The following is a 17,998-nucleotide window of genomic DNA, read 5'->3' as shown; positions in this document are numbered from 1 at the left end:
CATAAGCCGCCTATCTTTTGTGTGGACAACATCCGACAGTGGGATTGGGCAAATTATGTGCTTAGCTTCTTGAGGAATGGAATCAAAAACAAGAGAAAGGGAAAGAAACAGTCCGTTGAGGGCTGTGTTTTTGTTTTGATGCTGATATACTTCCATGAAACCAAGTTTCCTCGCTTGGATGGACTTGATGCTCCCCTGGCACCGTGGGTGGCCCATTGGACAGAGAAGATGATGCTCGACCGGATTTCTGAGGAAGCAACGGACACAATGGTAATGTGTTGATTTGAATCATTGTGCATGCAGAAATATTTTTCTTGATAATTGAATGTTTATCACGTATTATTCATCACATGAATTGTGTTCGGTTAAGTGTTTGTGGTCATTTTGATTCACCTGATTGTTTTTGTATTTCCTCGTTTTAGATGCTTCTAAAATACTCTGCTAACTAAATAAGTTTGTGTTTTAGGGACTTCTGTATAGAAAGCAAATAAAGGAAGAAAAAACAAAAAGAAAGAAGGTGCAAAACAAAACAACTTTTTTGAAGGGGAAAGAGAAAAGAAAAAGGGAGAAAGAAGAAAAGAAAGTTGTTGTTGTGGATTCTTCTTCGGAAGAAGAATCTTTTTTGGAATCCAAATCAGAATCTGAATTCGACAATATAACGCTAGCGGAAAGAACAAGACAAAAGAGGCTCCTGAAAAAAGAAAAAACCCGACGGATTCAGAAACTTCAAGTGAATCTCAAAACCAGTGCAGTTTGAGTGGTTCTAATTAACAAAATTTTGTTTAACTTGTTTAAAAAAGCAAACACTGCTTCTTTTGAATGTATATATGTCAACATTAATGTAAATGTTAATATTAATATATAGATCAAATGTTAATGTATATACTGATTAAAGATGGATTACTCCTTGTCTTGTTATATACCTGTTGGAACTGCCTGGCTGCTGTTTTGTTGCAAGTTCACAGTGAATGAAATCAGGGTGTTTACCAAAACTTGTGAACCCCAAAAACACAATGAACCGAAATTAATATACCTGGTGAACCGAAAAGTGCATATCTCAACATAACATAGAGCTAATTTTAAAAGAATCTTACTATCAGAACCCTGAACCATAAAACCAGAACCCTGAACACTGAACCTTGAACCCATAAACCCTAAATCTCTAAAACCCCAAAACCTAAATCCTAAACTCTACACCCTAAAACCTAAACCCTAAACCCTCAACCCTGAACCCGAACCCTAAACTCTGAACCCGAACCCCGAACCCTGAACCCTGAATCCTAAACCCCTGAACCCTAAACCCTCAACCATGAACACAGTGAACCAAAATTAATACATGGGGCGAACAGAAAGTTTGAAACACACTGAACCCCTGTACACTGAACCCTGAACCCATAAACCCTAAACCTTGAAACTCTAAACCCTAAACCTTAAACCCTAAACCCTAAACCCTGAACTCTGAACTCTGAACCATGAACCAAAAAACAAATTCTAATTATTCAACTTAGAAATTAATACAGTAAACGAATCGAAAAACTGCATATATCAATATAGAATTTCACAAAAAAGTGACTATTCATTAAAGACTATCAACATTCAGAAATTAAACCTGCTATAACAATGGTGAACCAAAATTTGCTAATGGGTGAACAAAAATTTACATTAATAAAAACTAAAACTTGTACAATCCTCTCTTGGATAATTCATATCTGGTGTATTGTAAAGAGTGGAGCTTGACTGAATCGATGATCCGGAGTCTAAAAGGTTCAGCTACAAAAGATATAATTGTGTATTAGCAAAATGAACATTTGAATTTTTAACTAATCAAAAGCAAGTCAATTTTACCTCACTTGGAGCTGTCTTTTTCTTTTTCTTCATGGCATTTGAGATCTTTTTTTCCAAGTTTGATCCAAGTATATTCTTGGGCCGACCTCTTATTTTGACACGTGGTGGGCTTTGAAGGTCATTCACATTGCTTAATGTCTCTTCTTCATGGGTTAACAAACTTTTTCTTTTGCTTCTCCCTTGATATTCTTCCATTTCCGCCATGACCTTGTCAAATGCTCGGTGCAAAATTCTGGTCAACTCTTCAGACTCAGATGCAAATTCACATATATTGTGTGACTGAAATACCAATTCATCAAATCTCTTACTTCTTGGATCCAGTACAGGTTCATCTTGGCTGCTCTTGATGTGTGTATTCCTCATCTTTATGTTCTTGCTCCAACGTTCCAATATGTATTTCGATGCCACATTATCCACTCGCTCAAAGCTTAGGACACTTAGGGAATGGTGGCACAATATGCCCCTAGACTCAAACAGCAAGCAATGACACTTTACATCTCGTGATACTGCATCGTAGGTAACGACAAACTTATTGAATGTGGAGTTGGAAACCTGCTCTATGACTTCATATGTTGTGAAACCTAGGGTGGAATGCATTGATCTTATGATACAATTCACTTTACCTCTGAATTGAGCTTGAACTTTCCTGAACTTCTCATGGGTATATACACGCTGAACTGTGCCTCTATTGCTAATTTTGTTGTGCACGGTATCACGATGTGAAAATCTGCAGCATCGAATTCTCTCTCTGCTTGCTCTTTGCTTGCTAGGCAATTGTCGTATTGCTTCATGAATTGTCTCAAGGAGCTATTCCGTGTGATGAACTTGTTGAAAAATGAATGCATACTCTCACTCCTTTGCGTGCTTCTCACCCTGGCCCAAAAGTGGTGATCCAAGTAAACCAGAATCCATATATGGCGATTCTCGTACAGCTCTGCAAACCAAACAGAAACTATAAGGTCTGGTGAACCGAAAATAGGGCATGCTTTTGGGAAAAAAGATATGAGCATAAAATAATTCGAATTGAAATCTCAATTACCTAAAAGCCACTTGTTGCCTCCGAGACCATACTTTGTGAGGAAATCGTTCCAGTTTATGTCAAATGCGTCTTTTGTGTATGAGTTCCAAACAACATGGCTCATCTCTTGTTCAATATCAATGTGTCCTTTGTAGCCATTTAATTTGTTTGGAATCTTTTTCATAATGTGCCAGATGCACCAGTGGTGAATTGTTGTTGGCATGCACAACTCAATTGCCCTTTGAATCGATGCGCATTGATCGGTAAGAATACCTTTTGGTGCCTTCCCTCCCATGTAACGTAGCCAACACTCAAATAGACATTTGAATGATTGGATGTCCTCATTTTTCATCAGCGCGCATCCAAGAAGTGTCGACTGGCCGTGGTGATTCACGCCAACAAAAGAACCTAAAACCAAATTGTACCTGCATAAATAACATGTAGACGGTGGTAAACCGAAATATATACACGCACTGAACATAAAAAATATGTTTGAATGAACCGAATACCTGTTTGTGCTATAGGTGGTGTCAAAATAAAACTACGTCTCCGAAATAATCAAATGCATCCCTGCTTCTTGCATCAGCCCAGAATGCATGTTTAATGCAATGATCGCCTTCGAGGTTGAGCTCAAAGAAGAAATTTTAGTTCTTCTCTTTCATTCTAACTAGGTACTTGCCAAATTCTTTGGCATCGTCTTCTTCGGAAATATTCCGTACTTCCCTTGTGATGTAATTTCTGATATCTTTTTCTATAAAACCTAGTTCACGGTGGCTGCCAGCTGCTGCCACAAATGATTGGTAAGTTTTGCTCGGTCTGATTCCGGCTTCCTCGTAGGTTTCGATGGTGCGACGCACGAACATGCTAAGCTCCCTATGTTGTTTGAGCATCTCAGCCTGGTCTGCACAACAAGGATGTGAGTGATTCAAAATAACTTTGGAAATTGTCCAAAGACTAATATCCTTCATTATCTGCACATAAATTCTGGCTGGACAATTTAATCCAGCTGAAGGGTTTGTCTTCAAAGTTGGAGATATCTTTGATTTTCGCATCCCCTCTCTGGAACATACAATTAGTTGATTCTTAATCTTGTCTCCGTCCCGAGTTGTGTTTCTTATTTTGGTAGAAAAACCAGCAAGTTTGGAACAATGTTTGTAGAACTTTCCAGCTTCTTCTAGTGTCTTGAAAATCATTCTCACTTTTGGGACAAATTTTTCATCCACAACACAACTGGTCTGCACGGTGAACCGAAATCTTTATTATAGTGAACCGAAATCTTAATTACGGTGAAATAATTATATAGTGCTTAGGGAACAAAACAGAATATATTCGTCTAATTTTTTTTAGACACCTTTTGCTTACCGAACCGAACACATGCACATGGTGAATCAACTCTTTAGTGCTTACCAAACCGAAAAGTTACTCACAATTACTTACAGTTAGTCACAGTTACTCACACTCACAGTTACATATTATCAATTCAATTCAAATATAGATCACATCAGTCCATTCAATTCACTTTAAATAAAATTAGCAATTTCATTCCATTGAATTAGATTCAAAATTCAATAGTCCAAACCTCATTAAATTGATACGTTTCAGAAGAATTATCCAAATCACACTCATTCAACTAATATGAAGTTGATTCATTCATTGTTTCAATTCAGAAGTGCAGATCGAAGAAGAAAACGAAGAAGAAGATGAACGGCGAAGGTAATTACGTTGAAGTCAATCCAAATCGATAATGCAGAGAAGAAAAACGCGAATAAAGGAGAGCAACGAAGTTAATTAGGTTGAAGAAGAAGAAGAAGAAGAAAAAGGTTGACGTTGTATGGAAATGTTTACGTTGAGAAATGTTGATCACGCAAAATAAGGATTAGGTTATATACGTTATATGAGGCGCGTGTACACAAACGAATGTGTGGTGCGTGGTGTGGAAGGGACTTGGATAACATCCATGTAATTTTTACATGGATGTAGAGCTTTTCCGTTTTTTTTAAATGGTATAGAATTAAATTGAATTCTATTAGAAATTAATTCCAGTCTGAATTAAATTAAATTCTAGTATTTATAATGAATTAGTAAAATTATAAAATTGATTTGAATTTTAGTATTTAAAATATTTATTAATAAATTGAAGTTTTGTAGTAAATAATTTTATTCTTTATTAACATGAGATCATATTTAAATAATAAATATGTTAGAATGTCATCAGAATTTATTGTTTGTTGTTATTAATTAATCAATGTAGGCTAAAATATATTGTTAGATTACTAAATTAAAGGAATTGAATACATGGTAAAAATATAAAAAAATATTAATCACTTACTATGATGATTAAATTTTCAATAAAAGATTTGTCATTTTTATTAATCTTTTTTTTTTTTGTGAAACAACGGGAGTTCAAGGACCCCAACAAGAAAAAACGACAAAAAGCAGGAAAAGTAAGACAGACTAAGACCCTCTTATTCTGAAGGTCTCGAGACGATCACAAATAAGATCATAACTAAATTCCAGAGGGGCTCTGTCAAAGAGGTGCAAACCAAGGGGAAGATCTTGACCCTTCTTGGAAAAAAGATCTGCCACCGAGTTAGCTTCGCGTAGATTATGCTTCCAGCCAACATGTTGTATTCGAGCCACTAAGACACAAATATCCTGAATCAGGGGGGCACAGGAGTGGCTTGGGGAGCAACCATAAATGATGAAGTTAATAGCAGAGGCCGAGTCTTACCTCAAGGTTCTGGTAACCATTAGCTATAGCAACACTCGGTCCATGAATGATCGCCCACAATTCCGCATGCATAATTGAGAAGCTGCCCATATTGCAGAAGAATCCTTTCAAAAATCTCCTAGTTGAGTCTCTAAAAACTCCACCACACGCAGCGTTACTCCTATGTGCATACCAGGATCTATCCACATTCAATTTAATGCAGTCTCCGTGAGACCGAGCCCAGCTTATAAGGCATTCATCAGCACCCTGGATAGTTCGATGGCTTCAGTTACCTCTATTCACTCTTAGGAACTCCTCAGACCATGCTTGGATCTTATGCATAGCATTAGGGACAAGAGTAGACTCACCATTAAAAACCAACTTGTTGCGGAAGTACCATATTGAGGATATAGCAACCCCAAATAAGTAGGCCCAGTTATTAGAAGCAGTAAGGGTTTGCAGCAACCAATCGCTAAGACAAGTATTAAAGAAGGCAGGAAGCCCACTAGGGGGATTAGGATTTTCCAAATGTTCCTTGCATAGAAGCAATCCCGCAGTACATGAATGGCTGACTCTTCCTAGCAGTGGCATCGGGGGGCAAGAGTCAACACTAGTCAAATGTCTACGCTTTCTTTCTGAATTAGTGAGGATAGCATTATGCGCCACCAACCAAAGGAAGGTTCTTACACGTTTAAGGCCCTGCCACTTCCACACTAAATGGAAGATCTTGTCTGGAGAATGCTGGACCTCTCCGAGGCTCTGGTAAGCTGACTTGACAGTGAATGAACTGTCTGAGGAGGCACCCCAGGCTATGCGATCAGCTTCTTTCTATGGGGACGGGGGTGGATAGCAACGATTTTCTTGATAATGTGCTCCGGCAGCACCTCTTGCAGCTTCCCAACGTCCCATTGCCCTGAGACATCAAGAAAATCCATTAGCATATCATTATAATTTAAGTTGTTACTTACTTGGCTTGCAGTTTCGCTGAGCAGCCCCACACGAAAGACCCAGTTATGATTCTAGAAACGAATTTAGGATCCATCACCAACTCTCCAAATGCAGTTACTCTAAATACTGTCCCGAGATGAACAAATACCCTTCCAGAGATTAGAGTTGCTCCTCTTTCTCTCCACTCTGGGTACAGTATCATTACCACCACCATATTTCGATCTAAGGACTCTAACCCAAAGAGCATCTTTCTTCTCTATAAGTCCCCAACCAGCCTTCATCATAAAGGCTTGATTCATTTGGCTTGCATGCCTAATGCCCAGTCCCCTACACTGTTTTGGCTCACAGACTTTCTTCCAGTTAAGTAGGTGTATCTTCTTTGTTTGGTTAGTATCACCCCAGAGAAAATTCCTGCAAATGCGATCAATAGTATTACAAGTGGCAGAGGGTAAAATAGCAGATTGCATATTATATAAAGGCATAGAAGATAGGACAGATTTCACCAGGGTCATTCTTCTAGCAAGGGAAAGAGAGGAGGCTTTCCAAGCGTTGAGCCTGTCCTGCAGCTTGTTGATAATGCCCTCAAAAGTGTTTTTCGATACTCTTGAATGAAGGATAAGAACTCCTAAGTATTTTTCTAAGTCATCAGTTCTGGTAAATTGCAAGACATTGCTAATATCAGCTCAGACAGTGTGGCCCACATTTTTAGAGAAAAAAACTCTAGTTTTCTCATTGCTGACTTTCTGACCTGAGCTCTCACAAAACGCCTGGAGGCACTTATTAATAATGTTGGCTTGATCACAGCTAGCTTCTGCAAAAAGAATAATGTCATCCGTGAAGCACAAATGAGAGATAAGAGGACCATCTTTCTTGAGCCAGATAGGTTTCCAAAAGCCTTGATCCACTGCCGTGCTAATGAGTTGGAAGAGTCTTTCAATATAGAGCACAAAGATGTAAGGAAAGATAGGGTCTCCTTGTCTTATACCTCTGGATGGGCAGAATTCATCCAGCTCTTCTCCATTCCATAGCACTCTCATCTTGGCCGTCGAGATACACGAGAGAATAAGCTTACTGAGACTTTGAAGGACACCAATATCCATAAGGGTCTCTTCGACAAAACTCCGTTTCAGTCTATCGTAGGCTTTTTCAAATCAATTTTGATAGCCATCCAATCTTTCCTCCCTTTTTTTGTCTCATTGAGTGAATAACCGCTTGAGTGATGATGATATTATTAGAGCTCTGTCTACCAGGCACAAAGCTATATTGTTTGGGCATAATCAACTTGTCTATGACTCTCCTCAACCGGTTTGCAAGGATCTTAGTAACCACCTTGTACGAGACGTTGCAAAGACTGATGGGCCTCAACTGTTTTAGGTGGAAAACCAGTTCCATTTTGGGGATAAGGGTGATGAGGGTTTCATTAACCTCTTTAATTCTGTCTGGCTGTTGAAAGATATTCTTGGTTAGATTGTAAACATCGGTGCCTATTTTACTCCACTGACTCTGATAGAAGATGGCTTGCAGCCCGTCCCTGCCCGGAGCCTTCCAACTCCCCATCTGAAATATCGCATCCTTAACTTCTTCATCAGACACATTCTGTCCCAGGATGAGGCTGTCAGAGCTATCCAGGGTGGGAAACATGCTATTCAATATAAAAGGAGCATGATCAGAGCTATCCGTATACAAATTCATAAAAAAAGAGGTGTAGAACCATGAAAAAATTTTGTATTGCGATCTCCAAACTCGATCCACTTGCATCTAGATTTTTGGAACCAGAGGATTTCTTCCTGAACGAGGATATGTTCATAATCCATCCACAGGTCCTTTTGCAGCTTTTCAAGAAAGGGATTATGATAGTACCCCAGGCTATTAGTAATACCTTGAAGTCTCCTAATAATTCGATGTTTCCTTTTAAAAATGTCACCAAAAATCGAATTATTCCAGTTTCTGATTTTATTCTTAAAATTGGAAATACCCTCTGTCCAAGAAGCTTGAACATCCCAAGAGCCATCAACAGCATTACCGAAATTTGGGTGAGTGATCTATGCTGCAAGAAAGCGAAACGGTCGCCTCCCTCTATTTTGATTCATGGCAGGAGATATTTGTCGGCAGATAGGCGAGTGGTCGGATTTGAGCATTGGAAGAGGCTTTATACTAGCTTCTAGGTAGGCAATTTGCCAATCCAGATTACTCAGACCCCTGTCCAGTCTCTCTGCAAGATTTCCTCTCTTCCAAGTGAAAGGCCATCTCGAGAAACCCAGATCAATAAGACCACAAGCAGAAACACACTCCTGAAACTCTTTGCATACATTCTGAGTATTATGTATAGACCCTCCTCGCTTTACATGATTATGGAGCATCGCATTAAAGTCTCCCATCAGATACCAGGGGAGATTAACACTGTTAGAAAGGGATTTTAGGGAGTTCCATAGTGATCTTCTAGACACCCATGAGGGCTACCATGGACAGCAGTAATGAGCCAGGGATTAGAATTATTACTAGAGATTTTAAGATGAACAAACTGCTTATCATGCTCTAGGATGTCCACTTTCCAGGTAGAAGAGTCCCAAAGACACCAAATGCCTCTCGCGTGACCCACGACATCCACCACAAAAGACTTGTCAAAACCCATATTTTTCCTAATTTGTTCACCACGAGCACTACTAACATGCGTTTCTAATAGGAAGAAAAAATTAGCCCCATACTCTTGCCGCATATCTCGGATTAATCGATGGGAAGGTTTTGCTTCCAACACCCCTACAATTCCAGCTAATGATGTTCATCATCACGAAACAGGGCAAAATAAAGCCACAAAGACTGGATTTACTTGTGGGCATTAGCCCATTGCCTCGGACCCACCTGGTCCCGGGAGGATGACTCCTCCTTACTACGGCTGCCACCAGCATCGCTCATAGTGATATCAGATTGTTCCACCTCAGTACCTGGAGGTGGTTGGTTCTTTTCCGACTTGAATAAAAGATTGTCTCTTACCGCGTGTTTTTCCAGGTTCATGCGAGCACTCCGCATGGCATCGGCAGCTTCCCGTTGATCTCGCTCCATTCTATTCATATACTCCTTGATTATTAGTTCTATACCTTCAAGCTCCTTGTTTCTTTCCTTCCCTTTCACAGCTCTGGTGGGGGGTTTCCATAGCTTTAGGGATGGCTAACGACTTCTCTGAGACTGTGGCCTTGTCCTTATTGTTATTCCCTTTTCCACTCGGTTCGGCTCCACCTTTTGCTCCAGGCCCAGTTTTTTTAGTTGGATGTGGGTTTTTGCCAGCACCCACTTTAATTACCCTTTTTTGCACTAGTTGGGTCTTTCCATATATTTTCTGGGCTTGGTGTTACAACCCATTAGTCAATTGGGTCTCTTGATTGGCTTCCATCTGAGTCACACTTTCATGCACGTTATTCATACCTTCTTCATGCAAGATGGCAAAACGCGATCCCGCACCAGGATCTTTCCCTTTTGGAGAGCTTCCTTCTTTAGAGTTATCATTAGTGCCCAATCCTTGATTCGTATGAGATTTCCTTACCTCTGATTGCGCTTTCTTTTTAAAGTTATATCTTTTCACCAGCATCCAGGACCCAAAATCAGGGTTGATTTGTCTGTTATCATGGTTGCGTGGATTTTGTGGATCTTCGGCCTTTCCATTTTGGGCATCAACTTTTTCATTCGACGCCTCACCGGACGGGATATCTCCGGCCCCGGCTTCTTCCCTAGGATCTCCATTAGTTACTGGCCTTTCCATACACTGTTTAGATCTGTGTCCATACCTGCCACAAGCGAAGCAAATTTGGTGCAGGCCTTCATACTCGATGTGAAGCTCACAGCCAAGAACTGAGATCCGAGGTACTAATTGTTTTGCCAGGTCAATCTCCACACAAATCCGTGCAAATTTCTCCCTCGAATGAATTGACGTGGTTCGATCCACCTTGAGCATATGACCAATGGCCGAGCCTACCCTCCAGAGAAAGCGGTGGTTATATAGTTCAATCGGGAGATTCGGGATTCGAACCCAGAGAGCAATTTTTCTTACTTCTATTGATCCGAATAGGAAAAAGGGTCTCCATCTTTGCACAATGAGATAGTGGCCGGCAATCATCCAAGGTCCTTCCATGAGTGCATGCGAGTAATCGTCTCCATATGAAAAGTGCACTAGGAAATAATCACGATTCACATCAATAACACGAATCTTACCTTTATTTTCCTAGTCTCTGCGAAGACGTTGCTCCATGTACGCGAAGGTAACACGCTTCCCCAGTACTTTGACCATAAGAGCATTCTTCCATAATTTACACCACTCTTCAAACTCCTCCTTTGACACCGAAATCGTGGGGCAAGGATTGAAAGGTCTGTCCTCAGTAGCCGGGTCGTCATCTTTATATACCACCTATCCTCGAGGTTAGGCCCATCGTTCTCCATGCTACCGAAAAATTCATGGTCACCAACAAGATCAGGACTGGTCAACAAAATTTTCTTATATGATCCTTTTGAAACTGTTGGCACATTTTTTTCAGCTGGAACAATTTTTATACACACTGACAATTTATTGAGATCCTCTCCTTTGTTTTAACTTTCTTGGTACTTCTTTGTACCAGATCATCCTCTTGTCTGGAAACCCTAGGAGAACGCTCATGATGTATTTTTTTTATTTTTATTAATCTAAATAAAAGAAATAAAGAATACAAAAGTAATTAGTAGAAAACTAAACTAGTGATAATAATATTCCCAAATGTGTAAGTCTCAATTGCTTTTGTTTGTATTAAGGCAAGGAATCATCATCTTCAAACTTATAATAATTATCATATCATCATCATCATAATGATAATCCATGAGATAAGACAAGATGACACAATTGGGTCTGCATCTGATTCCTACAATTTAGTATCTACCAATGGGAAATAATGATAATCATTATGACTATCACGAGTCCATAACCATACCCATAACCCAAAAAGAATGAGGTTGGGTTTTAGTCCAAACACCCTTCTTTCACCATCCTTCTCTTCCTCTTTGTTATTGCCTTCCCTAGTTTTCACTCTCTCCAATTCACAGTTATTCCCTCATTCTCGTCTTCATCTTCAGCATCCCCTCTCTCTCAAAACCAACTCTTCAGGTTCTCTCTCTCTCTCTCTCTCTCTCTCTCTCTCTCTCTCTCTCTCTCTCTCTCTCTCATTTTGCTTGTGTGTTACTGAATTCCGTGCTAGAATTATCTGGGGTTTCTAGTTTCATCCAAAGTTTGCATCTTTTGAAGATACCCAATATGAAAAATGCTCTCTTCCGGTTCAGTTCACACTGGAACCTCTTTGGCTCGTTATTTTTAATCTGGGTCTGCTAAAAGTTGTGTCCTTTCTATGATTGCAGGGAGAAAGAGCGCAATTATTCGTGTGCATAAAGTTGATCATAGTATTGAGTCAACACCCGTTAATTTGATGGCTCCAGAACAGGAATTTACAGAAGTGAACAGAAATCTTTACCCGAATGTAGAACCCTACAGCACAGGGTTTTTGAAAGTTTCAGATATTCACACACTCTACTGGGAGCAATCTGGAAACCCCAATGGACATGTCAGTAGCTAAGACTCCCCAATAACTGCAAAGTTAAACTGTGCTATATTATTTTCCCTTTCTAAATTTTCAAGCTATGTATGCTTATTTGTTTACATGAATTGATGAAAAACTGGAATGGGAGGCAGTGGACTATTATTGACTTAGTGATTGAATTCCATATAGATTGATTATTGATGCAGTTGAATGAGCTGTAAATGTTAATATTGGATCCAATGCTTTTTTGGTGGAGACTAATAGCCTTTATAAATGTGTATACTAGAAGAAGGGTTCTATGCATTTGCTGTGGTTATTTTCCATTACCTAACTTTGTTAAGAGGAGAAATAATTTGATGCAAAAATGATCATTTAATCATTTTCTATACAATTTTGTTGCAGCCGGTTGTCTTCATTCACGGAGGCCCTGGAGGGGGAACTGGCCCAAGCAATCGGAAATTTTTTGATCCTGAATTTTACAGAATCATTTTATTTGATCAGGTTAGGTTTTGAACTGCTTTATTTCAAAGAAAGCTCCACCATTTGAATAATGAAATTTATTCTCTTTGTCAGCGGGGTGCAGGGAAAAGCACGCCCCATGCTTGCTTAGAGCAAAACACCACATGGGATCTAATTGATGACATTGAAAAGTTACGAGAACACTTGCAGATTCCAGAATGGCAGGTCTCTTTCCACCCTCTGGTTGTTTATCATCATACATTTTATCATCCTTATGTAATAGGCTATATGATATTCTCCTGTGTATTATGCAGGTATTTGGAGGATCATGGGGAAGCACACTTGGTCTTGCTTATAGCCAATCTCACCCAGACAAGGTGTACTAATTTGTGTCGTAATGTATAATTTTGTAAAACAATGTTTTACAATGTTTTATTGTTCATTTTTTAAAATGTCTTGTAATTTTGTTTGAAGGTTACTGGCATGGTCCTCAGGGGAATTTTCTTATTAAGAAAGAAAGAGATTGATTGGTTTTATGAGGGTGGTGCTGCTGCAATATTCCCTGATGGTTGGTATATAGAGTGTTATTTTTTATTTATTTATCTGGGACTATGTTTAGATACCTCTATGCACTAACTTTCCTTTAAAAATGAAGACATTTTTACTTCTTTAATACGTGGAAGTATGTTGAATTTAATTTATGTCACTTTAATTGCATCTGAGAAACTTTGTTTATGCATTTTTTTTTACATAAATTCAGTTTATGCATTTTGTCTCATGTCAGCTTGGGAGTCATTTAGGGATCTGATTCCAGAGAATGAGAGAGGATGCTTTGTTGATGCCTATAAAAAGAGGTTAAACTCTGACGATGTTGAAACTCAGGTGAGTGTTTGTCTGGTTCCCTGAGTTTGCCTACTTCTGCTTCCTAAAGCTATTCTTAGATTTCTATCCTTAGTGATACAAATGAGGGCTAACAGTGTGAGCTTCGCGCTTGATGGGATTATCTATAATAGCTCTTGTGCTTGATGAAAAAGTTGAATACAATCTTAATCATAGCATGTGAGTTTTCTCTTTAACCGGGAGTCAGGGAGCAGTATGTACTACCAAATGACTAGCCCCGAATTGATCTTCCTTTTTTGATTTCATGTGTCCAAATTACCGTCACACTACAAGGTTTTCCATTGTGGGTGACCATTATCCTTCCAAAAAATAAAAATGATGCCTTTTCATTGTTGTTTTTCTTACCTATGTCTTTGTTCTTAGTATGCAGCTGCTAGAGCATGGACCAAATGGGAAATGATGACAGCTCATCTTCTTCCAAATGAAGAGAACATCAAAAGAGGGGATGACGATAAATTTTCATTGGTAGGTTCATCAATTGAGAAATTAGACAATTTGACTGACAAGAAATTTTGATTGATTACCTTTTTATTTCTTTTTCCCAAGGAATATAAACCAATTTTGGTTTTAAAATGTGATTTTGTAATGATTCTAATTATTTAACTTGTACCAATTAGTGATGACAAATACTTATCTAGTTATCTTTTTACAATCAGGCATTTGCAAGGATTGAAAACCACTATTTTGTGAACAAGGGATTCTTGCCCTCAGATTCATACCTGTTGGATAACGTTGACAAAATTAGGCATATCAACACCACAATTGTGCAGGTAAATACGTTTGTGCTATAGCCTTGAAAACTTAACTCTGATCTTAAATTCTTCGATCTTTTGTTTCATAATTTTGTAGGGACGATACGATGTCTGCTGTCCTATGATGTCAGCCTGGGATCTTCATAAAGCTTGGCCAGAGGCAGATTTTAAGGTATGACTAGAATGTTAGTTGCATTGGTTTTTAGGCGTAGACTTTAAATTCTAATCGTAATTCCGCCTAATGAATGCCATGAAGCAGGTTGTTGCTGATGCGGGACATTCAGCCAATGAACCAGGCATAGCTGCTGAACTAGTGGCTGCAAATGAGAAACTAAAAAACATAATCAAGAATAAAGGGAACTGAAGTTACTCAACAAACAAACGAAGAATAAAGGTGCGCAACGGGGACTGATCATCCGCATGCTGCAAACATTTCTGTTTATGAGATTGTTATCCTATTGGGAATTGTTTGTTTCAAAATACTAAGCATACTGTACCATAACCCCGGAATTTTCTTTTATCATTGTTTCAAAGGAAATGGGAGTGAATTTAATTTATTATAAATTTATGATCAAGGCAGAAATTATTTTTTTTTATGGAAGATATATTGGTGTATTGGCCCAATATTGGGAAGGGAGGTGTTTTGTCGGGTGTGAGTTTCAACACGCTGGGGGCGTGGTGACAGGGCCTCAGAGGCATGGCAGATGATGGAAACACGCATGGGGCGGGTGTGGTAAGGTGACTTGCAGTGACGGGTGGCACAGCCTTGGCAGAGGAGTCTGGAGCAACAGGCGGGGATGTTGCAGGTGGTCTGCATGCAAGGAACAACCCCCACTTCGGTAACAAGCAACGTTCAAAAAAGCTCTATAAATTGAGCTTCTGGGGATCATTTTTATGCATAAGTATTGTTGAATGCTTCACAATTTTACTGTGAGATGAGAAGTTGAGAGGTTGAAAAAGAGTGTTAGAATTAGGTTTGTTTGTGTTGTTGAATGCTTCACAATTTTATCGTGAGAGAAGAAGTTGAGAGGCTGAAGAAGAGTGTTAGAGTTAGGTTGTCTGAAGGGAAAAAAATTATATAAAAAAATTATTAATTTGTAGTGATTAAAAATGATACGTAATTATACGACGCCCGAAGAACATATTATTAATTATTTGGATTATCTAGTTTATGTAAGTTCATAAATTTTATTATTTTATGTATTTAAATTATTTTTTTAAATTTTTGTTGTTGTTACTATTATATGAAAATATAATATTATTTTAGTATTATTTTTTTAATAATATTTTTGAATAATATTTTTAGTTGTTTAATATAAATATATATTTTGTTTTATATAAATGTAAATATTATTTAATTTTTTTCGAATATATATAAATGTTATTTATATTTATTTATTTTTGAATATAAATATTATTATCGATATTTATGTATTTTCGAAAATAAATATTTTTTATACTTATTTATTTTCGGAAATAAATATTAATTATATTTATGTATAATATTTAAATAAGTAAATATTTTTTATTGATGAATAAAAATAACAATATTTTATATTGATGTAAATTATAATTATAAATATTTATTTCTAATAATTTTTATTTATTTAAACTAATATTTAGGGAATAAAAGTGTTTTTGTTGAACCAGTCAAACAGGAATTTGATGGTTCGTAAGTTGGATCCGCCGCTGACGTGGAATCCGATGGTCGAAAACTACTTACGCTCAACGGGATTCTACCACATTTCTGGGATTGAGTTGATAAGAGGATTTTATCCCTTATTAATTGCTTTGGTGGAAAGGTGGAGGCTAGAAACTCATTCGTTGGTATTACTGGTGGGTGAGGTTACTGTGACACTGGCCTACCCATTGATGGAGAGCCTGTGAGCGGATGGACAGATAGTAATAGCGACTTCCTACAGAGTCAGAGCATTGCGATATTCGGTCGCGAACCGGCTGTCAGTAGTTCTTCGAAATATTATATAAAGTTGGGTTGGGTTCGGACTATTAGAGACGTAGAGTCATTGGACACCGAAGAATCTATCAAGAGATATGTCAGTTGCCAGATTTTTTGTTTGTTGGGTTCGACCCTATTCACGGATAAGTCGACCGCATATGCCCACACGAAGTATTTACCATTGCTTCGCGATTTCGAGCGGATCCATACTTATAGTTCGAGATCAGCATGTCTTATGCATCTTTACAGAGAACTATGTCGTGCATCACGTGCCAATCGAGTTGCTGGTTTGCACAGCAAGCAATAACATGTCGACATGGTAGTCGTTCCACCTGAAAGTGCCCACAGTCACACGTCCGCCGCGCAAGATCAACTACCAACACTTTTTCATTAGGCATTTCACGCACCTCAAATACCTCGTTTCGTCTATTAAACTGGTGCACAATTATATTCCCAGCACGTTGCATGTTTGCTTCTATCCGCTATTGTGCAAATATAGACTAAGTAAATCCAGCACGCTTGCGTTCGTGAGTCTCAGCACTCTTCTGCGTAAAAAGTTCGTTTAACTGATAATACGTTGCTCGAACGAGCACCAACACAGGGAGGTTTCGGGCACCCTTCAAAACTGAATTAATGCACTCCACAAGGTTCGTCGTTATATGGCCCCATCGATGACCCTCATCAAATGTCAATACCCAGTGTCTAAGTCCAATGGCATCACACCACCAAACATATGCCTCGCCTCGCTCTTCCAACCTCTTGTAGTTGATGTTGTACTCCTCCACCGTCCTTGAATACCCTATGTTGACAACAAGTTTTTGCAAGTGTGGGACTTTGAATGCCCTTAAGAAGTTGCTACTAATGTGCCTTATACAAAACATCAATCATGTTCTCGGAGGTTGCCAATCACCACCGGAACGATTTACTGCTGTCCAGATTGACTAATGTCAGTCTGAGATCATACCCACACCATCTTTTCTAATAACATGCATTCGTAGATTCCTTAGAAAGAAGTGCCACGCATCAGCTGTCTCGCCCTCCATCAGGGCAAATGCGATAGGCATAATGTTCTGGTTTCCCATCTTGTGCAATAGCAACCAGAAGTGTACTTTTGTATTTTTCGTACAGGTGTGTGTCGTCAATTTAAACTAGAGGCTTGCAATGCTTGAACGCCTTAATGCATGGATTGAAACTCCAAAATACGCGGTGAAGTATTCTGACACCATTCGCCTCCTCACTCCCGTTGTACAGGGATCGTGTTTCTATTTGGACAATTGAGTCAGGCATCTTCTGAGTTATGACCGAGAGCCACCATAACAAAGCTTGGTAAGAATCCTCCCAACCACCGAAAACTTTGGCTATGGACTTCTACTTTGCCAACCAAACCTTTCGATAACTAATGGTGTAATTGAACCTTGACTGGACTTCTGCAATTATAGATTTGACCTTGATGGACGGGTCACTCTCAACCAATGGCCTTATAGCCTCAGCAACTGTGTCCGAGTCTAACTTGAAATGATCCTGTGAAATCATTTCCATGGTGCACGTGTGACTACCGTTGTATCTCCGTATCTCCCAACAACCTTTTTTTCGTATCAAGCTAGCTCGGATAAGCCAGTTGCACCCACTCCCATACGTCTTGCATTTTGCATAGAACGTCAGTGGTTCGAACTCATAAACATTGTAGTCGACTCCTCTAGAGATAGTGTAACTTCTGATTGCTGCAACGACAGACTTTCTAGAACTATACTCCATTCTTGAACTCTCCGTTCTCAGGGTCAGCAACACCTATAAAAAGCAGAAATCATCATTCATTGATCCATCCGAAATATAAATTTACAAAAACGTATTATTCACTCA

At 38.8% G+C, this 17,998-nt stretch overlaps 3 protein-coding genes across 3 annotated transcripts; 1 reads left to right on the top strand and 2 right to left on the bottom strand.

Annotated features, from left to right (window-relative positions):
* Positions 1–634: 634 nt before the first annotated feature.
* LOC148579067 (uncharacterized) lies at positions 635–2,442 on the bottom strand. The gene is made up of 4 exons (XM_088488377.1): positions 1,846–2,442; positions 1,034–1,104; positions 924–992; positions 635–641 (listed from the first exon to the last, which is right to left on the bottom strand). Exons 1-4 carry the CDS (start codon positions 2,440–2,442, stop codon positions 635–637), a joined length of 744 nt encoding a protein of 247 aa, XP_088344503.1.
* Positions 2,443–2,459: 17 nt separating this feature from the next.
* On the bottom strand, positions 2,460–6,164 carry LOC148579066 (protein FAR1-RELATED SEQUENCE 5-like). Its single transcript, XM_088488373.1, has 4 exons — positions 5,867–6,164; positions 3,539–3,764; positions 2,885–3,288; positions 2,460–2,779 (listed from the first exon to the last, which is right to left on the bottom strand). Exons 1-4 carry the CDS (start codon positions 6,162–6,164, stop codon positions 2,460–2,462), a joined length of 1,248 nt encoding a protein of 415 aa, XP_088344499.1.
* Positions 6,165–10,846: 4,682 nt separating this feature from the next.
* On the top strand, positions 10,847–14,745 carry PIP (proline iminopeptidase). The gene is made up of 11 exons (XM_016325643.3): positions 10,847–11,643; positions 11,892–12,094; positions 12,473–12,571; positions 12,644–12,754; positions 12,844–12,906; positions 13,004–13,097; positions 13,314–13,411; positions 13,793–13,894; positions 14,086–14,199; positions 14,279–14,353; positions 14,441–14,745. The coding sequence occupies exons 1-11, from the start codon at positions 11,487–11,489 to the stop codon at positions 14,543–14,545; spliced, it is 1,221 nt and encodes a 406-aa protein (XP_016181129.2). The 5' UTR covers positions 10,847–11,486; the 3' UTR covers positions 14,546–14,745.
* The last annotated feature ends 3,253 nt before the right edge of the window (positions 14,746–17,998 follow it).

The sequence above is a fragment of the Arachis ipaensis genome, chromosome B10 (assembly GCF_059453495.1).
Source record: "Arachis ipaensis isolate K30076 ecotype BB chromosome B10, ASM5945349v1, whole genome shotgun sequence".
NCBI classification, from domain to species: Eukaryota; Viridiplantae; Streptophyta; class Magnoliopsida; order Fabales; family Fabaceae; genus Arachis; species Arachis ipaensis.
The sequence above is the reverse complement of the archived record's forward strand: the minus strand, read 5'-3'. Positions and strand labels throughout refer to the sequence as shown.